The 21,912-nt window shown below is 42.8% G+C and overlaps 1 protein-coding gene across 1 annotated transcript in view; it reads left to right on the top strand.

Moving 5' to 3' along the window:
* Positions 1-19,709, top strand: part of eps8.L (epidermal growth factor receptor pathway substrate 8 L homeolog) — a gene marked incomplete at its 5' end in the record, with an annotated part of 40,337 nt that extends 20,628 nt beyond the window's left edge. Inside the window, 15 exon segments of the mRNA NM_001091108.1 lie at positions 415-497; positions 721-851; positions 1,282-1,355; positions 2,225-2,345; positions 2,430-2,518; positions 2,803-2,877; positions 3,887-4,035; positions 6,137-6,320; positions 6,537-6,571; positions 13,332-13,443; positions 13,891-14,034; positions 16,060-16,294; positions 16,796-16,976; positions 17,077-17,206; positions 19,025-19,709. Coding sequence (NP_001084577.1) covers positions 415-497; positions 721-851; positions 1,282-1,355; positions 2,225-2,345; positions 2,430-2,518; positions 2,803-2,877; positions 3,887-4,035; positions 6,137-6,320; positions 6,537-6,571; positions 13,332-13,443; positions 13,891-14,034; positions 16,060-16,294; positions 16,796-16,976; positions 17,077-17,206; positions 19,025-19,138 — 1,857 coding nt within the window. The 3' untranslated portion in view covers positions 19,139-19,709.
* Positions 19,710-21,912: the final 2,203 nt, after the last annotated feature.

Below are 21,912 nucleotides of genomic sequence, written 5' to 3'. Positions count from 1 at the left end.
AGTATCACTCATGTATTATAAGGGATAATGTACCCCCTACTGTAAATGATAAGGATATTAGAAGTCACTGAGGGGTTGTTCTGTGACCATATAAAGGCACAAGGCTGCAGGCTGAGTTATACAGGGAACTCTGAGTATCACTCATGTATTATAAGGGATAATGTACCCCCTACTGTAAATGATAAGGATATTAGAAGTCACTGAGGGGTTGTTCTGTGACCATATAAAGACACAAGGCTGCAGGCTGAGTTATACAGGGAACGCTGAGTATCACTCATGTATTATAAAGGATAATGTACTGCTTTAAGTTGCCATCGCTTTAATAACCGTACAGCACTTTTTGGAGGGAGATTTGATGTTTGGGGGCATATCCCAATATGAGTGATTAATGGAGTCATTTGCACTTGTCTTTAGGCCTCCATGGTGCAACGAGACATTGACAGCGCAATGAGTGACAGCAAAGGAGGAAAGCAGAAGAAGCGCCCGGATGCCCTCAGGTTACTCATTTACCCCACTTAATGATTGGGGGGTGCAGTGGAATATTATTTTATGCATTTACATGGGGGGTGATTGTTGCAAAGTAGTTGCAGATTTGCAATAAAGGGGCCGCCAGAGCAGTAGTCGAGAACTTGGGGGTGGGGAGCACAGTTTTAAGTCTCGTTGCTTTGGGGGTTCTATTAGGCACTTTTAGAAAAATGCCAACTGTGTCTTTCACTTTAGGGCAATTGCACGGAATGATGAAAAAATCCCCCCACACCCTGGCGCAGCAGCACCCACTCCTCCTAGATCTGTTATGGACGTGCGCAGTCGGGTGGCTGCCTGGTCCACGTGGGAATCTGACTATGGAGACTGTAAGTGCTGCCATGGGAATGGTGTTATAAGGGGGGCTGCCGGCGGAATGATGTTATAAGGGGGGCTGCCACGGGAATGGTGTTATAAGGGGGGGCTTAAGGTGGCGAAGTGTCGAAGTCGAAGTTTTTTTAAGAGACAGTACTTTGATTTTCGAATGGTTGAATATTCGAAGTATTTTCAGTTCGAGTCGAAGTCGAATTTGGCCTATTTGATGGTCGAAGTACCCAAAAATTACTTCGAAATTCGAAGTTTTTTAATTCGAAAATTCACTTCGACCTTTGATAAATCTGCCCCCTTGTGTTACTCTGAAATCCAATCCATATATTAGAAATCTAATATCATACAGGTATAATATAAAGATATAAACCCCACGCACTCTGGGCAGCAAGTCCTACGTCTCTGACTTTTTCTTTTTTCCTGGAACTGCAGACGACCCGTCCCGGCAGAATCCGGACCAGGAAGTAACAGCAGAGATGCTGGGAGCCAGAATCGACAGAGATGTTGTAAGACTTGAATCTTCTTTTTGGTTACATTTCTCCATTATTACGAGATTGTGCACCTGCATAAATATGTGCCAAAATTAACCATTTAAATGACCGCAGTGTTAAGTGCCGGGGTCTCTGGAAGCAATGTTGGCGCTAGAACTATTGGTAGGAAGCATGGGGCATTTATGGGTGAGCAGAGGCAAACAAAGAAGCAACTTCATGTCGGAAGTGAGATGTTTGACAGGACATGTAGTGTGCGCAGGATTACTTTCCCTTTAAAGGAGAAAGAAAGCTACCGAGGCAGTTTACTGCCGATAGATTAACCACAATAGTGCAAGCTAGAATGCTATATTTATTCTGTAGAATGCTTTACCATACCTGAGTAACCAGCTCTAGAAGCTGTCTCTGTTTGTTTAGGATAGCAGCTGCCATATTAGCTTGGTGTGACATCACTTCCTGTCTGAGTCTCTCCCTGCTCACTCATAGCTCTGGGCTCAGATTACAGCAGGGAGGGAGAGAGGAACAAACTGAGCATGCTCAAGCCCTAGCCCTGGAGGTTTAAGCTGAAAACAGTTAGTCTGATACAGAAGCCCATGAGTACACAATAGAAGGAGAGAGGAACAAACTGAGCATGCTCAAGCCCTAGCCCTGGAGGTTTAAGCTGAAAACAGTCTGATACAGAAGCCCATGAGTACACAATAGAAGGAAAGAAATGTGGTGTTTCTTTGGACAGAGGATTCAGAGCAGCATTACTGGTGTATTTATATAGCCCTTTCTGATAAAGCTTAATTTGTTTTAACCTTCCCTTCTCCTTTAAGCTTCTGGCTTTTGTGGTTGCCAAGTTGGTTAAGATTATTTAATTTATTTTTTTATTAATTCTCTCGCAGCAAATCCTAAATCACATTTTGGACGATGTTGAGTTTTTCATCATGAAGCTCCAGAAGGCGGCAGAAGCCTTTTCCGAGCTTTCCAAACGGAAGAAAGGGAAGAAGAAGAAAGGGCCGGGGGGTGAGGATGTCTCTTTGTAGAAATCTTTATTTTGCATTCACTCCTTCCATTACTTGACTCCTTTTCCACCCTCTTTCTTTTTAGAGGGAGTTCTAACCCTGCGGGCAAAACCACCGCCACAAGAGGAGTTTGCCGACTGTTTTCAGAAGTTCAAGCACGGGATCAACCTTCTGGTGCGTTGGGACTGGCCAGCAGGATCCAACTGCAGCAAAATATGGGGAACAACAGCTGGCACTAGATTATTTTGTTTATTACAAAGCATAGTTTCTAGAGGAGTTTGGACCCTAGCAACCAAACTACAAACTGGAGAGCTGCTGAATAAAAAGCTATATAGCTCAAAAAACACAAAAATAATAAAAAATGAAAACCAACTGCAAATTGTCATAGAATACCTGTCTACATCACACTAACAGTTAAAGGTGAACAACCTCTTTAAAATCCTCTGTTTGTTTATCAGGCAAAACTGAAGTCTCACATTCAGAACCCCAGCGCCTCAGAACTAGTCCACTTTCTCTTCACTCCACTTCATATGGTAAGTGTCCAACCACAGCCACTTTGTCCTCCCAATGTCTCATTTATTCTGCATCCCTTTATCTTTCTCAAGGGACTGAATGCATCAGTTAATAGTGCTGCTCCAGCAGAATTCTGCACTGAAATCCATTTCTCATAAAATTATTTTTTTTATATTGAATTTTGAAATCCGACATGGGCTTAGACATATTGTCAGTTTCCCAGCTGCCCCCAGGCATGTGACTTGTGCCTGCACTTTAGGATGGAACTACTTTCTGGCAGGTTGTTATTTCTCCTACCCAATGTAACTGAATCAGTCTCAGTGGCTTGGCTTTGACTATTTAGTGTTGTTTTTAGATCTACCAGGCAGCTGTTATCTTGTGTTAGGGAGCTGCTATCTGGTTACCTTCCCATTGTTCTGTTGGTAGGCTGCTGGGCGAAAAGGGAGGGGGTGATATCGCTCCAACTTGCAGTAAAGAGTGACTGAAGTTTATCAGAGCCCAAGTCATGACTGGGGGCAGCTGGGAAATTGACAATATGTCTAGCCCCATGTCAGATTTTAAAATTGAATATAAAAAAAATCAGTTTGCTCTTTTGAGAAATGGATTTCAGTGCAGAATTCTGCTGGAGCAGCACTATTAACTGATGCATTTTGGAAAAAACATGTTTTCCCATGACAGTATCCCTTTCAATACATGAGGGTTTATGCTGTAAAGTGTGTCCTGTTTACGGCAGTTAGCTTGGACTGAGCAACCAATCAGCAATTAGCTTGGACTGAGCAACTAATTATACTATCACCCCAAGTGTAATTCTGTATAGCCCTCTCATTGTGCAAATTTTCATGACAAGGTGTTCTTTTTTGCCGTTTAAAGTTAAAGGATTGGTCTGCTTCAGACAGTGGGGTCACTAAATATTTACAAGTCTTTGCTTCTTACATTTCTGCGGTTTTTCCTTGTGTAAGAAGCACCTAGCAACCCTCGCTTTTTGTATTAATGTCAGTGTATTGACTTTCATTTTTGTGCCACATTTAGATGGTAGAGGCCACAGGGGGTCCTGATCTTGCACGGACAGTATTAAGCCCCCTTATCATAAAGGACGCACTCGATTTCCTCAACTTCATCCTTAATAAAGAGGAGAAACAATTATGGACGTCATTAGGTGATGCATGGAACAAATCCAGGTAACCCTCCACCTGAAATCCCTTTCCCTCATGTGTAACTCCTCCACTGGGAATGGCCTTTGTACATTCCATTATTTGCAACTGGATATTTTCCTGCTCCTTCTGTTATTGATCTTGGTGTTATTTATGGTGGGTGTCCATGATCCCCCTGAATACAGACATTGACCCACAATTCATCAGGAACAGCCCGCTAAGTTTGCTCATAGTCTGTACAGAGAGATCCGATAAAACTATGGCAGCATAGGTATTCCCCTGTACTAAGCACAATTCAGCAGGAACAGTCCCTAAGTTTGCTCATAGTCTGTACAGAGAGATCCCATAAAACTATGGCAGCATAGGTATTCCCTGTACTAAGCACAATTCAGCAGGAACAGTCCCCTAAGTTTGCTCATAGTCTGTACAGAGAGATCCCATAAAACTATGTCAGTATAGGTATTCCCTGTACTAAGCACAATTCAGCAGGAGCAGTCCCTAAGTTTGCTCATAGTCTGTACAGAGAGATCCCATAAAACTATGGTACATAGGTATTCCTCTGTACTAAGCACAATTCAGCAGGAACAGTCCCTAAGTTTGCTCATAGTCTGTACAGAGAGATCCCATAAAACTATGGTACATAGGTATTCCCTGTACTAAGCACAATTCAGCAGGAACAGTCCCCTAAGTTTGCTCATAGTCTGTACAGAGAGATCCCATAAAACTATGTCAGTATAGGTATTCCCTGTACTAAGCACAATTCAGCAGGAACAGTCCCTAAGTTTGCTCATAGTCTGTACAGAGAGATCCCATAAAACTATGGCAGCATAGGTATTCCCTGTACTAAGCACAATTCAGCAGGAACAGTCCCCTAAGTTTGCTCATAGTCTGTACAGAGAGATCCCATAAAACTATGGTACATAGGTATTCCTCTGTACTAAGCACAATTCAGCAGGAACAGTCCCTAAGTTTGCTCATAGTCTGTACAGAGAGATCCCGTAAAACTATGGTACATAGGTATTCCCTGTACTAAGCACAATTCAGCAGGAACAGTCCCTAAGTTTGCTCATAGTCTGTACAGAGAGATCCCATAAAACTATGGCAGCATAGGTATTCCCTGTACTAAGCACAATTCAGCAGGAACAGTCCCCTAAGTTTGCTCATAGTCTGTACAGAGAGATCCCATAAAACTATGGTACATAGGTATTCCTCTGTACTAAGCACAATTCAGCAGGAACAGTCCCTAAGTTTGCTCATAGTCTGTACAGAGAGATCCCGTAAAACTATGGTACATAGGTATTCCCTGTACTAAGCACAATTCAGCAGGAACAGACCCTAAGTTTGCTCATAGTCTGTACAGAGAGATCCCATAAAACTATGTCAGTATAGGTATTCCCTGTACTAAGCACAATTCAGCAGGAACAGTCCCTAAGTTTGCTCATAGTCTGTACAGAGAGATCCCATAAAACTATGGCAGCATAGGTATTCCCTGTACTAAGCACAATTCAGCAGGAACAGTCCCCTAAGTTTGCTCATAGTCTGTACAGAGAGATCCCATAAAACTATGGCAGCATAGGTATTCCCTGTACTAAGCACAATTCAGCAGGAACAGTCCCCTAAGTTTGCTCATAGTCTGTACAGAGAGATCCCATAAAACTATGGCAGCATAGGTATTCCCTGTACTAAGCACAATTCAGCAGGAACAGTCCCCTAAGTTTGCTCATAGTCTGTACAGAGAGATCCCATAAAACTATGGCAGCATAGGTATTCCCTGTACTAAGCACAATTCAGCAGGAACAGTCCCCTAAGTTTGCTCATAGTCTGTACAGAGAGATCCCATAAAACTATGGCAGCATAGGTATTCCCTGTGCTAAGCACTAAGAGATGTTAGTACCAGCTTTATTATAGGTATTATACTAATAAGGAGCAGCTATTTGCCATGGAGGAGTAAAAGGGGCAAAACTATGCCAAAAGTGTATCTGCTGTATCCACATAATTCCATGTTCTTTATCATATCTGTACAGTGCTGTGTATACACATATATACATTCCTGTGTGAGTGTATCATTTTATGTGTATCAGAAGTGCTGGACAGAGTTAGGTATAATGATTTGCCTTTCTTTCTACAGAGCAGAATGGCCGAAAGAGCAGTTTATTCCCCCATATATCCCGCGCTTCAGGAACGGCTGGGAGCCCCCTCTTGTGACCTGTGCTGGGGTGCCAAAGGAACAAGAACTCTCTCTCTTGGCCGAGTCTGTGGCAAACGTTGCAGAGTTTCAGCGGAAACAGGATTTCAACAGTGTGCCAATTGTGGTGAGACCATAGCACCATCCTGCTTGTGTGTACTGTGTCTTATTTGTGTTGTGTGTGATTGTGTGTATACTGTGTGTCTGTGCCTTATTTGTGTTGTGTGTGTGTGTGTGTGTGTGTGTGTGTATATTATGTGTCTGTGCCTTATTTGTGCACAAGTCTTTTGTGCATGCCTTATGTTTGAGTGTGACTAATATTTGTACTTTGTGTTCCTTTCAGTTTTCCAATGTGTCCCGTTATCCACCTTCAGAGGGGTAAGTGCAGTAACGGGCAGTCTGGGGGTACAGGGGAGTGGGATAATGATGTGGGAAGGGCACAGTAGGAGGAGTCGCAGATATGCTGAAATTAATGGGAGTAAAATTGGTAAAACTGTGGAGAATCAGTCACTGAACAGAAACAGATTTGGAGGCTTTTTTCTAATTTTCTGATGGGGGAAACCCAAAGGCACTGCTGACCCCTCTAATGAGCCTGGGGGGTGGGGCTGTGGCAGGGCACAGGGGCCCCTTGTACAACACTCAATGGATTTGATTAGTGAGGCTACATATTGAGTGAGGTCAGGTCCATTGGTTTCAGCCCTTTATCACTCTGCGAGATTATCCAGAGGCGGAGAAGCCCCTGGTTGGCTAAATGCTAATTGTGTTCAATGATGGTGAAATCTCCTTTCCTCCCCACCAATGAATCACTCGTTCCCCCCTCTTTTAGTAGGGAATCCCATAACCTGACTGTCCTTACAGTAAAGAACCCCTTCCTATGCTGATGGTGAGATCTCCTTTCCTCCCCACCAATGAATCACTCATTCCCCCTCTCTTGGTAGGGAATCCCATAACCTGACTGTCCTTACAGTAAAGAACCCCTTCCTATGCTGATGGTGAGATCTCCTTTCCTCCCCACCAATGAATCACTCATTCCCCCTCTCTTGGTAGGGAATCCCATAACCTGACTGTCCTTACAGTAAAGAACCCCTTCCTATGCTGATGGTGAGATCTCCTTTCCTCCCCACCAATGAATCACTCATTCCCCCTCTCTTGGTAGGGAATCCCACAACCTGACTGTCCTTACAGTAAAGAACCCCTTCCTATACTGATGGTGAAATCTCCTTTCCTCCCCACCAATGAATCACTCATTCCCCCTCTCTTGGTAGGGAATCCCATAACCTGACTGTCCTTACAGTAAAGAATCCCTTCCTATGCTGATGGTGAGATCTCCTTTCCTCCCCACCAATGAATCACTCATTCCCCCTCTCTTGGTAGGGAATCCCATAACCTGACTGTCCTTACAGTAAAGAACCCCTTCCTATGCTACTGGTGAAATCTCCTTTCCTCCCCACCAATGAATCACTTGTTCCCCCTCATTTAGTAGGGAATCCCACAACCTGACTGTCCTTACAGTAAAGAACCCCTTTATATGCTGCTGATGAAATCTCCTTTTCAATTCCACCAATCAGACGCTCATTACTAGACCTCTTCATAGTAATTTGATAACCTACTTGCTCTTATGTTGCTCCCTCTACGTTGAATGCCATTACATAAAAAAGTGTGCTGAATGTGAAACCATCTTTCCCTTTTTCTACTATATAAGTGGAATAATCCACTATTGGCACCAGTGATTGGACAACTGTATTGAATTGCCTTTCCTCTTCCTCTCATGAATCACTTGTTAGCAACTTGCTAAGGATTTTGATAATTTGACTCCTTACAGTGAAGAATTATTTTCTGTGCTGATGATTAAATCTCCTTTCCTCCAGTTTCACTCCTCTCACTCCTGCTTATACGACACTTCTCCACAGTATGAGAGCAGCCAGGTGCTGGGAGTAGCCAAGGTGCTGGGAGTAGCTAGCATGGCTTTACGTGTAGATGTCAGGGGAATCCCACTGAGTATTAGAAGCTGATTGCGGGAATTGCTGATTGGAGATGTTCCTGATCACTTTACTTCTGTTTCCATCACAGGAATGTGTATAGCTTTAAGCGCTAACTTTGGTTTCCGTGGAATTTGTGCATTAAATGCTCCCTTTCATCTAAAGAAGAAAAAACAGCATTTCAGGGACTTGGCCCAATATGTCTTTATTTTTTGTGCCAAATCTTTTGTAAATAGAAATGCCTTCTACCTCTTGGAGTCTCCTGCCCCACTGCATGCAGCACTTACATTCTGCATGGTTAATCATTGCCAAATACACCAAATACATTTATTTACCTACAAATCATATAACCCTACCTACCTCACCCCTTCCCTGCTTCTTATAATGTTCTTGTGTCTTTCTAGTTAAACAACAGATAAAACTAGCCTATTAAATGCCAGGCTGTGGGTACCATGACACAACTAGGCTTATTAAATGCCAGGCTGTGGGTAAAATGACACAACTAGGCTTATTAAATGCCAGGCTGTGGGTAACATGGCACAGCTAGGCCTATTAAATGCCAGGCTGTGGGTACCATGGCACAACTAGGCTTATTAAATGCCAGGCTGTGGGTAACATGGCAAAACTAGGCTTATTAAATGCCAGGCTGTGGGTAACATGGCACAACTAGGCTTATTAAATGCCAGGCTGTGGGTACCATGTCACAACTAGGCTTATTAAATGCCAGGCTGTGGGTAACATGACACAACTAGGCTTATTAAATGCCAGGCTGTGGGTACCATGGCACAACTAGGCTTAATAAATGCCAGGCTGTGGGTACCATGGCACAACTAGGCTTAATAAATGCCAGGCTGTGGGTTCCATGGCACAACAGTTAAATTACTTAGCATATTAAATGCCAGACCTCTAGACTGTTCATTTCATAACAGTTAAAGCAATAACCTTGTGACAGTCAAGCCAAGCTTTCCTCTGTGGATGGGGCTTATCTGCAATGGGCAGTGAGCACTGCAATGGCCCTGACACTTTGGGCATGAGAGGGCAGCATGAAAAGGTGGCAGTGGGGTGGCATGTAATAGCCACAAGTATTTAGCTTATTTACTCTGTGCCCTATGATTATCCATAATATATATATATATATATGGGACTTCATAATACCAAAACAATTTGTTTTATGAGAAGGAGGGAACGGACTATAATTTGCCAAGAGTTTTCCAAAAAAAAAAAATAGGTTTTCCTATTAAAAACAATTGCATGACAATAGAAATCTAAAATCCTAAAATAATTTAACATAGACTTCAATGAAGAAATCTTTGAGATATATACATAAATTATGAAATGCGTTCTTTTTTTGTCAATAAAGATATTTCATAACATTCTGGTTTCCCTTTGGCTTATTTACAAATCAGCAAGTTATACTCATAATTTATTTACATTTATCTGCAATATTCCCAGGGCATTGATAGAGGCACTGAGTTCCGTTGAGCTGCAGGAAGACATTACACCTGGGGTGGAGAGAGAGGGGCACCATATGTTTTATTTTGGGGAAAAGAACACACTATGGTATCAGGCAGAGAGCACACGGGTATGTGGGGCAGAGAAAGAGAGAATAGTCCCTGTGAGTAGAGGACACAAAAAGTAAACTCCCCTATATCAAAGTCAAAGTAAACTTTATTGTCATCTCAGCAGTATACGAATATACAGTGAGACGAGACGACGTGGCTCCAGCTACGTACATATCACAAAAAGGCACTTAGAATACACAATAAATATGTAAACATTTGAAATGTGCAATATATTGGCAGAAATTGGATATATACATGTGTAAAACTTTAGAATTGTGCAAATAAATGAACAGTTCACAAAGTTAAGTTCACAGTTCAGTTGTGTCTGGAATGTAGTGGGAAGGCAGGCAGTGAGTTGAGGAGTCTGATCGCTTGTGGAAAAAAGCTTTCGCGCAGCCTGGTTGTTCGGACTTTAATACTGCGAAAGCGTCTGCCGGATGCCGGAGGGGTGGAGTCCAGTGCAATGCAGGAGGCCTTTCTTGCACAGTGCTTGTGGAACATGTCCTGCAGTGATGGAAGAGCCACTCCAATGATGTTGCCAGCTGCTCTTGACAGTCCGCTCTAGACTTTTCAGCAGCACTGGCACTACTGTACCAGAGGGAGATGTAGCTCGTCAGGACGCTCTCTATGGTGCCCCGGTAGAACACTATGAGGGTGGGAGGCGAAAGGCTGGCCCGTTTCAGTCGTCTTAGGAAGTGAAGACGCTGCTGAGCCCTTTTGGTGATGGAGGCGGTGTTGGTGGTCATCAGAGATGTCGACTCCCATGAATTTGGTGTTCTTTACTTTCTCTACTGTGGAGCCGTTGATGTTGAGTGGTGTGTGAGCAGGGCAAGTTCTCCTGAAGTCGACAATCATCTCTTTCGTGTTATCCACATTCAGGTTGTTCTCATTGCACCAGACCGCCAGCTGCTGAACCTCATCTCTGTACGCCGACTCGTCGTTGTGGCTGATGAGCCCCACCACAGTCAGTCATCGGCGTCAACCACTTGATGATGTGGTTTGAGCTGTGTCTAGCTATGCAGTCATGTGTCAGCAATGTGTACAACAACGGGCTGAGGAGCTCCTGTGCTCAATCTGATGGGGCTGGAAACGTTGTCGCTGATACGAACAGACTGAGGCCTCTCTGACAGAAAGTCCGAGATCCAATTGCACAAAGAGGTGCTCAATCCCAGCTCGCTCAGTTTCCCACTCAGCTTTTGAGGGATGATGGTATTGAATGCTGAGCTAAAGTTTATAAACAGCATTCTCACATAACTGTCTTTCTTGTCCAGATGAGTTAGTGAGAGGTGGAGTACAGAAGATATGGCATCCTCAGTTGACCTGTTTGGCCGATATGCAAATTGTAGTGGGTCCAGTGTGCGGGGGAGGGTGCTCTTGATGTGTGCCATCACAAGTCTCTCGAAGCATCTCATGATGACCGGGGTTAGTGCAACAGGGCGGTAGTCATTCAAGCAGGTTACTGAAGATTTCTTTGGCACTGGAACGATGGGGGTGGACTTGAAGCATGTGGGGATGATCATCTGGCTTAGCGATGTGTTGAAAATGTCAGTGAAGATGTCAGCCAGCTCATCAGCACAGTCTCTGAGCACACGACCAGGAATGTCCAGCAGCCTTTCGTGGATTGACCTTGGTAAAGGTTCGCCTCACGTCGGCCGCGGGCAGACAGATGACTTGGTCGGTGAGATGAGGTGTGGCTTTCCTCACAGGCTCTTTGTTTATGGCGTCAAACCGTGCGTAGAACTTGTTCAGTTCCTCTGGGAGTGTGGCATCTTCGTCGCTGCTGCTCCGCGCAGGCTTGTACTGTGTGACAGCCTGAATGCCTTGCCAGAGTCTTTTGTGTTGTTGAAATGATTTTGAATCTTCAGTGTGTACTCCTGCTTTGCTTGTTGGATGGTTCGAGAGAGGTTGGCCCTGGTTGTTTTAAGAGCAACTCTGTCCCCTGACCGGAAAGCAGCACCTCTCTCTCTTAGCCGTGCATGAACCTTGCATGTGCTGTAAACCAGGGTTTTTCATTGGCTCTCGTGGTGACCGTTTTGGAGACGATAACATCCTCTATGCATTTGTTGATGGGGCAGAATGAGAGAGAGAGCAAATAGTCAGTTGAGGCAGAGACAAGAGGACTCTCAACTAGATGTTGTACAAGAAGAGAGAGTTCATATGGGGCAGAAAGAGACCCTGCTGTGTGGGGAAGAGAGATGTTTGGCTACATCATCAGAAGAGGACACTTTAAATGATGGGTCAGAGAGGGAACTCCACTTTATTGGGTCGCTTCAGAACATTAGTCACTTAATCCAACTGGAAAACTGTTACAGAACCATTGGGCCAAACAAAACTGACCTACTGTATCGTATTTCTACTAAACTGATCTTGCTGAATGGGATTCCTGGGACTGGGCCTTGAACAGTTAATTGGGCAGGACTGGTGAAGAGAAATTCTATATTGTAGAATTAGAGGGGAGGGGCAATAAAAACACCCCTCTGAAATGACTGTTGGCCTCCTGTTCATCTAAAATGTGCACTTTTGTGTCAAGGATTTATTTTAATAAGACTTGAAAGAGTTAAAGGTTATTTAATGCTTATTATTTATTTCATCTGTTGGGAGCTAAGAGTATGTGTTGGCATCAAGGGGGGGGGCTCTTGTTGCTTTGTCCATGTTGTAGAGTCTGGGGAGGAATGATTGGGAATGAAGAGTGACTTGCTGGGGAGTGACTTGCTGTTGGATGGCTTTTGTTGGGGGTGTCTGGTAAAGGAATAGTTGAAACTGAAGATTGTCTCATGGGGGTGTCTGGTAAAGGAATAGTTGTAATTGATTGGCTCATGTTGGGGGTGTCTGATAAAGGAATAGTTGGAATTGATGATTGTCTCGTGTTGGGGGTGTCTGATAAAGGAAAAGTTGGAACTGAAGATTGTCTCATGGGGGTGTCTGGTAAAGGAATAATTGTAATTGATGATTGGGTAATGTTGGGGGGTGTCTGGTAAAGGAATAGTTGGAACTGAAGATTGTCTCATGGGGGTGTCTGGTAAAGGAATAGTTGTAATTGATGATTGGGTAATGTTGGGGGGTGTCTGGTAAAGGAATAGTTGGAATTGATGATTGTCTCATGTTGGGGGTGTCTGGTAAAGGAATAGCTGGAACTAAAGAGTGTCTCATGTTGGGGTGTCTGGTAGAGGAATAATTTTAATTGATGATTTTCTCATGTTGGGGGTGTCTGGCAGAGGAATAAATGGAACTGATGATTGTCTCATATTGGGGGTGTCTGGCAGAGGAATAAATGGAACTGATGATTGTCTCATGTTGGGGTTGTCTGGTAGAGGAATAGTTTGAATTGATGATTGTCTCATGTTGGGAATGTACTAGAGAGGAATAATTGGGCTTGGATGGCTTTTGTTGCGGGTGTCTGGTAAAGGAATAAATGGAACAGATGATTGTCTCATGTTGGGGGTGTCTGGTAGAGGAATAGTTGGAACTGATGATTGTCTCCTGTTGGGCTCAGTCTGTCTGTTTTATCCTGGGTGTTGCCATTAACATGCAAATCAAGGAGCAGACATTGATCATTCATAGATTATTTGCTTAGTTAACTCTGTTCTTTCATTATAGGAATTTTGAGGAGTGCGGCCAATCAGAGCCCCAGAAATACGCCACGTGCAAGTACGACTTTGTAGCTCGCAACACTAATGAACTCTCTGTCCTTAAAGATGATGTCTTGGAGGTAATGTTGGATTAAAGGGGAACTTAATTTTTCTAAATACATTAAATTACTTTTTAAATTTGCTTTTCAGAGCAGCACCTCTCTGTCCTTTTCTTATTTCTCCGCTGTTGCTTCTGATTATTTTTAATTGTATCTCTTTATTTAACAAGAAGGAAAAACAAATGGAGCTTTCATTCACATCACACATTTGTTTTCATAAAGCACAAATAGATCTTTTCAGCATAAGGGGTTGCAATATGAATTATTTACATAACCCCAGCTGGGGCATAGTGGACATTTCATGAATACAGTATCAAACGTAGTGATGGATAAAGGGTCTCATGGGCAGAGGCAGAAATCCCAGAGAGGATCTGTTCCACCCTTCTGCTGTCTCCTGGTCCTTTCACCTTAAAATCCTGTAGAACAAATTGCCATTGCAAATGAGTGACTCTTGTGTGACTTCCCCAGGTCATCGATGATAAGAAGCAGTGGTGGAAAGTTCGGAACGGAGGTGGGGCAGTTGGTTTTGTGCCAAACAATATTTTGGTAGCAATGAGGCCTCAAGATCACTCTGCAAAGCCAATGGAAGCAGTGTACACTCAAACAATCCAGGTATTGTCTACTCCCTGTGCCTCCTCCATCACAACCACTAGCCACCTGTCCCCCATTCCCCTTAATGAGTGCACCCTAGGGTGGCTACTACCCCTAGATCTGGCCCTGTACTCTTATACTTAGAGGAGACCATCAGACGTATGGAGCCTCTATAATTTTAGGGTAGGTGCTTTTGTAGGTGTGTCACGTGATGTTTCATTTAAATCAAAGTCTGGAATGCAGGTACTACATATGTCACCCCATGTATTGTGCATAACCTTTTGCCTTTGCTCCAGTGTAATGAGGGGGGGTCCTCCTCCTCATCATCATCAAATTGCTCCCCTGTATGTTAGTGTGTTCCACCCCTCGTGCTCCCCATCATAGTGATCAGTTGTGTATTGGAGTGTTTTACAACTCCCAACACCCCTCATGTTGCTAAGCTGTGTGTTGGTGTGCTCCCCTATATAGTGCTAAGCACCCCCATTCCCCTTCATATTTCTAAGTGCTGAATTGTGTCTGTAGCTTTTAATGCCAAAGGCGGAATTTGAAATCTTCCAGGTACCAGAACCCCGAGTGCTCCCTCTAATTATTCCCTTCTACCCTCACTCTGCCCCAAGTGGCTTCATTTTAGCCCCTCTATTTATTCTTTGTGTGTTCTCCTCAAAGCCAACTAACTGCATATCTGCTGTGTGTGTGTGCATGTGTGTCCCTTCCCAGAATTCACGTGTACATTCAGTAATTATCTAATGTTCCTGTGTGTGCATGCGTGTCCCTTCCCAGAATTCACGTGTACATTCAATAATTATCTAATGTTCCTGTGCTGTGTGTGCATGTGTGTCCCTTCCCAGAATTCCATGTGTACATTCAGTAGATAATTATTAGTGATGGGCGAATTCTGCGAAACGGTGAAAAATTCGCGAAACGGCACCGGCGTCTCGTTTTTTTCCGCAAATTTTCGCGGGCGTTTCGCGAATTTATTCGCTGGTGGCGAATCGCGCAAATTCGCCGCAAATTCGCGCCTGCCGAATAAATTCGCCCATCACTAATAATTATCTAATGTTCCTGTGCTGTGTGTGTGCATGTGTGCATGTGTGTCCCTTCCCAGAATTGACGTGTACATTCAGTAATTATCTAATTTTCCTGTGCTGTGTGTGCATGCGTGTCCCTTCTCACTGCAGCCTCTGTTGTACATTCCAACAGTGTCTATTAGGGGTCTGGGGCCACTGTGTTTGTCAGAGATTGTGGCTTTTAATCCTTCTAGATTATTGGGGAATTTGATTTCTCAGATGGGATGAGGCTCACCACATACCAGAGGGGCTGGACTGGCAATTTCTCTGAGTGCTTCAGGCCTTAATATCCCATGGAGACACTGGGTGTATGAGTGCAGTATGGCAGCTCTCGTTTGGTGCCAATACCCTTCTAAGGCACCCTACCTGTATAATGAGGGCACATAAGTCTCTAATTGCATGTCTCTGTGTGCTATCCCTGTGTGTGAGTGCAGTGTTGGATCAGTCAGTTGTATCATATGTGACTCTCTCTTTCCTGACCTGACAGCGATTACTGGGAGAACTGTCTGAGGTAATGTCTTCTTCCCTCCTGCACTCACCTTCATGTTACCCTCAAGGTTAAGGATGTAAATACTACACACAGACTTAAAGGGAACCAACATAGCAGCTCCATCCACACGTGTATAAATAGAAGGAATGTTCTATTCTCTACTTACCCATATGTATAAATACAGGTATATGAAAGTAGGGAGTAGCAGATGCATATCCACCATGGGGTGTGGAGAGGCTGGTCTTCACAACATACAATTAGTACAAAATGAATGTGGATGCTGTACATTTGGGGAAATTGCACCTCCCCTTTAGTGATACCTTTACATTTTGGGAGGTTTCCTTGGAATTTGACTCAAGTTTATTTGAATGATGCGTTCCTCACTGCGAGGAAGAGGAGTTTGCCAGGACGCTGCACAGATTGTCATATTGTGATTTTTGCATTATGGGGACATTTTAGGGAAAGTCTAAATGTTCTTTGTCTGTCTAGAAACAGAAGTCCAACTTTATACAAAACCAAGCAGGTCCAATTCCAGAGGCTCCCTCTCCACCACCAAGTCCAGCACCAACATATTCCCCTTTAGTCCCTACTCAGCCGCCATCACTGCCCGTGGCTAAGCTCTTTACTGCCGGACCAATCAGTCGACAGAGCAGCGTGTCCAGTGACAGCGGAGGAGGAGGAATTGTCCGAGAGCAACATGGCTTCCAGCAGCTTCCAGCCAATCGTAAGGATCTTTCACCATACATTAGCATGTACCACTGTCCTGTAACTTGATACGAAACCTGACTTTTATCCTACCTGCACATTTCCCTTACCTCACTGCTACACTGAGTTTTATCTTGGTGTTAAAACCTACTTCCACATCTCTGACATGAGTGTTTCTAAACCCACCCACCAATATAATGTGTTCTAGTCCCACCCACTGTTTGAATCACAGACTACTGGCCCCTCCCCTTGTAATCTGGCATCAGAGTGTTTTAGCCCCACCCACTGCTTGTCACAGCCCCCTGGCCTCTCCCCTTGAAATCTGCCATCAGAGTGTTTAAGCCCCACCCACTGCTTGAGTCAGACCACCGTCCCCTCCCCTTGTAATCTGGCATTAGTTATCTAGTCCCACCCACTGCTTGAGTCACAGACCACTGTACCCTCCCCTTGTAATCTGGCATCAGTTATCTAGTCCCACCCACTGCTTGAGTCACAGACTTGTACGTTTCTTTTTGTCTAGGCAGGAAATCTCAGATGGAGGAAGTGCAGGATGAACTAATCCACAGACTCACCATCGGACGTAGTGCGGCACAGAAGAAATTTACTGTGCCGCGGCAAAGCACACTGGCCGTCCATATTTCTTACAATTCACCGGCAGAGGATGTGAAATCCTGGTTACAGGCCAAGGGATTCAATTCAGTGTATATATTTATTCAGCTTTTTTTATCCTTTTTTTATCTTGTATCTTTTTATCTCTTTCCGCATCTTCATGTTAATGCCATTCGCTCTTGTCATTCGTAGAACTGTCGACAGCCTTGGGGTGCTCACAGGAGCCCAGCTTTTCTCTCTCACTAAAGATGAACTGAAGACTGTGTGTCCGGAAGGCTCAAGGGTGTATAACCAAGTTACAGTACAGAAGGCTGCTATTGAGGTAAGTCTGGGGCACCTGCTACCATCCAGCATATTGGGCCCAAATGGGATTCAGGGGGCCTCAAATTCCTTTTTAGAAATCATCTGCTGGCAGAGAAACCCAAGTGATCACCTGATACTATGCTCTGCCATTCCGTGCAGTATGTCTCAAGTGCTCAGCCACAGGCAAATTGGAGGGGAGGGGTACGTAATTGGCAATCACGGAGGCTTCTGTACTAAAGTGTTAGCCTTTGTGTCACGCAGCACTGTGCTACCCCACCAGCAGCAAAAAATGTGTTGAGTTAGGGTTTAGGTCTTGAGCTGGGTCTGCTGGTAATACCCCAATGTATAGCACTGTGTGTAAGACTTGAGACTTGTGACTACTTTGTGATGTTACTCAGTGCCACAGCCTCACATTGTTATGGGACAGAGTAGTGAGATTTCTTGTGGCCCCAGCAAGACAGTCAAAGCAGGGCTGTCCAAATTGAAGGCCTGTGGGTTGAATGGAGCACCCAAGGGATATTTATAGTCCCTAGTCTACTCCTTAGACTTCATTGTATATCATCATAATATAATCCAGTCCTTATGGGGGCAGATTTACTAAGGGTCGAAGTGAATTCGAAGTGAATATTGTAATTCAAAAACTTCGAATTTCAAAGTAATTTTTGGATACTTCGACCATCGAATAGGTCAAATTCGAGTTCGATTCAAAGTGAAAATGCTTCGACTATTCGACCATTTGATAATCGAAGTACTGTCTCTTTAAAAAACTTCGACTTCGCCACCTTAAACCTGCCGAATTGCTATGTTAGCCTGTGGGGACCCTAATACACTGGCTAAATTTTTAGAAGTCAAAGTGAAATTTTACAATTAAATAGTTCGAATCGTTCGATTCGAAGTACGATCGTACAATGTTAAAATTCCTACGAATTTGGAAGTTTTTTGCACTTCGAAATTCGACCCTCGATAAATCTGCCCCATGGTGTTAGAAATGAACGACCCACTACAGGTAGAAAGTTGGGCAACGCTGACCTAAAGGATTCTGTGCAGCATATAGGAAATTGAGTACAGCAGATCCGAAATGAATGAAGATTTCATTAGTGTCTAAACAGGACACTACATTTTAGCTATGGTCCTTTAAATGATTTTCTAGTGCTTGAGGGGCCCTACAGCATTGATAGGGCCCTAGGCAGGAGTCGATGAATTCTTGTGAATTTCCTTAGAATATGTTATTTCTAAGCATATCATGAAAGGGCTTGTTCCTTAGATAGGTCCTTGTATTGCAGTGCGCAAGCTCAAGACATGTTAAACATACGTTTTCAGCACAGTTCTGCGCGTTGCAGTTTCCACATTGTTCTGTGTTCGGCTTGGGTTGCACATTTCCGGGAATCAGTATTTCCATACAGTGTAATAGATACAAAGTTATATGTTGACCTTCAACCCCATGGATGTTGCTCCCAGTGGCCTCAAAGCAGGAGATTATTTTCAAATTCCAGGCTTGAAGGCAAGTTTTAGTTGTATAAAAACCAGGTGTACTGCCAAACAGAGTCTCAATGTAGGTTGACAATCCACATAGGGGCTACCAAATGGCCAATCACAGCCCTTATTTGGCACCCCAAGAACATTTTTTATGCTAGTGTTGCTCCCCGAAAGGTTGGGGGTCCCTGCCCTATACACTGGTTACATCGAGTAATAATAATAATGCTATTTAGTTAGCGAGAGACTCTCTTCTAATATAGGGCTATATTCCACTGGATGTGAGCACTGGAGTACAGTGCATCCAGTGTATTAGGGTTATTTGGTGCATCACTTATAACTGCTCTCCATGTATATCCTCCAGGAACAAAGTGGGGGTTCAGAGCTGCATGAGATCATGAAGAAACGTCAGGAACGGGTAAACATGGCTGCCAGTGACTCCGGAGTGGAATCATTTGATGAAGGGAACAGTCACTGAGTCCAGTGCTAATTCCCTGAGATGTTGCTCCGGTGCATGGATTTGGAGGGGTGATCCTAGAGCAAGAGAGAGAGAATTGTACCTGACGGGCTCCTGAGATCTATTGCCGTTGGACTATCCAGTGTGAGTGATGCTGCGGCTGCTTTATTGCTTATTTAAAGGGACTATTTAATGAGACTTTTCTAGAATGACTTGATTCTGCTTTATACTGTTTGTATTATTATTAATAACCAGATGTTATTTAAATCCTTTGTGGAACTGATGCCAATTTATTTAAGGATGAGCTTGTCGTGTGGCAGGTGGACTTGGATAATGTAGGGGCAAATCGCTGCTGCTAGAGAGAGAGAGAGATGGGGGGACCCTTGTACTTACACTCAGGGGCTGGTATGTTCAGCACAATGACCTGCTCTGTGTTTGCACCTTTCCTCTAGCAGAGCCAGCGGCCCCCCTATAGTGGCATGTCGTGTGTAAATAGGAACATTATCAGTATTTGCCATGCTGTCCCGTGTAACAGGCTTTGTACCAGGACCCCCACTTTCACTTGGTTTCTATAAATAAAACATATCTGTAAATAACAATATTGGATTCTTTTTCTACAAATATGAGCACATTCTGCAGTGGAACATGTCATCGATCATTAGAGGAGATTTTCTCTCATTTGCTCTTCTTTGAGGCCATTTTATTCTTTAACCTTATGATTCCCCCCCCCCGATCTGGGTACTAGCAAAAATCAATTCCTACTCATATTCATTCTACAGGTATGGGATCCGTTATCTGGAAGTCCGTTATTCAGAATGCCTCCGAATTACGGGAAGGCCATCTCCCATTTTATACAAATAAATCCAAATTTTTAAAAATGATTTCCTTTTTCTGTGTAATTATAAAGCTGAAGTCATTCATTGTGGGGAGGAAAGGACACTTGACCAAATGCTAAGGATTCTGAAATGGAATTCTGAAATCCACAGCCAAAACTGTCACATAGATCTGACTACTCTCTTATTACTAATGAAGTTACTAAATGTATTAACCCTACTATAGAGGTTGCTATAGAATCCCTACTTATTTCCAATCTCAGTGACCCTAATGAAGAACAAAACTCCCATATCATTGAGTAGGACTTGTTTATTTTCCTGAGTAACCAGTCGAGTGATTTGGCTCATGAATTTCACCCTCATTTTAGAGACAAAGAACATTATAACATGGATTATTTCTCATAATCCCAATAGATTTAAGGGGAAGTTTGACACTGTAATAGACACAGATCCAGACCTCCATGTTCTCCAATTTAGTTTAAACAAGAGAGGATTCACTGAAAATTCCCTTTGATCCTATATTTTTCTTGCAGATTTATCCTGGTGATTATTCCTAGTTTCAATATAAATCTCATTTAAACTGCACTGCCTGTTTTTCTTTTTCTCGGTGAGAACAGATTTTATCTTCCTTGTTTTGAATGAAAAAAGGAAGTCGGGATACGTTTTACTGTGTTTTGAATTGGTTTACTTTATCCTTTCTATTACCTTTATCATAAATTATAGTAATAGTTATTGTAACTTTTGTTTGCTTTCTCTCTTAGAACAGATACTCTCTCTGCTATTTATACATTTTCCTTCATGTTATAAGTTTGAAAGGGTTTAAATATATATTTAAGGTTTTTGTTGTTTTTTCAATGTGTCATGGAATGCAAATGGCTTACATTCTATTATAAAATCAAAGAGAATTCTAGTGATTTACATAAGAAAATGGCTAATTTTCAGAAAGCTACAGCTGATATTTTCAGGCATTGTTACTAAAATCTTTACTCGGTTTCCAATTCTAACAAAGAAGAGGGTTCTACATTTCTTTCAAACATCCATTCCCCAACTGAACGCGATGATCATAACTCTCCAATTTCTACTTCAGAAGTAATGACAATTGTTCATAAGCTTTAAAAAAAAAAATGTTAAAGCATGAGATCCAGACAGACTAACGTCCCCTTTTAATAAGACCAGTTGTCTTAAGATTGCTCCAAACTTTTTGTCCATAGTAGAATTCTTAAGTCTAGTTTTCCACACCATATTAAACACTTAAAGCCAATAAAGACCCTTTATTCCCCTCTTCGTATAGGCCTATTTCACTAATCAATCAAGACTCTTAAAATATTTGCAACAATTCTTGCTGACAGATTCTCATATATTTTGTATAAAATTATTTCTCCCCATTAGAATGGTTTCATAAAGATCAGGTCAGGTATAAACACACTTTAGTACATGTTAAATATAAATACACTGAAAAGGTATTTGATAGTGTGTCATGGGGGTACCTTTTGTGATGTTGTAGTACTTTTGGAAATATTACAGAATAAGAACAATCTAAAACTTGTAATCTTTATAGAGGGACAAGACAAGGTTGTCCTTTGTCTCCCCTATGTTTCAACATTACTATGGAACCACTTATTATATTCTTAAATCCAAAAAAATGTAAAAGTAATTTTTTTCCACTAATCAAACTTATTGACACACTCTGTAAGAAGTGGGCAAACTGCCTAATCTTTAAAAGATGAATGGCTTTTTTTTTTTTTTTTTTTTAATAGTATTCCTAAAAGTCTCATTCCCCCTTTTAAATCTCCCTATTCTACAAAAACACTCTACTGTAAAGAAATGAGGGCAAGATGTAAGGTTTTGTTATTTTTCCACCTCGTTAAAACTGAGATATTGAACATACCTGATTTCATAAATGTTGGCCTCAAATTTTACATATAAAATTGACTGCCTGAAAGAGGGGGAATACACAAATCT

Source organism: Xenopus laevis, chromosome 3L (assembly GCF_017654675.1).
Source record: "Xenopus laevis strain J_2021 chromosome 3L, Xenopus_laevis_v10.1, whole genome shotgun sequence".
Lineage (NCBI taxonomy): Eukaryota > Metazoa > Chordata > Amphibia > Anura > Pipidae > Xenopus > Xenopus laevis.
This window is presented reverse-complemented; position numbering and strand designations above follow the sequence as displayed.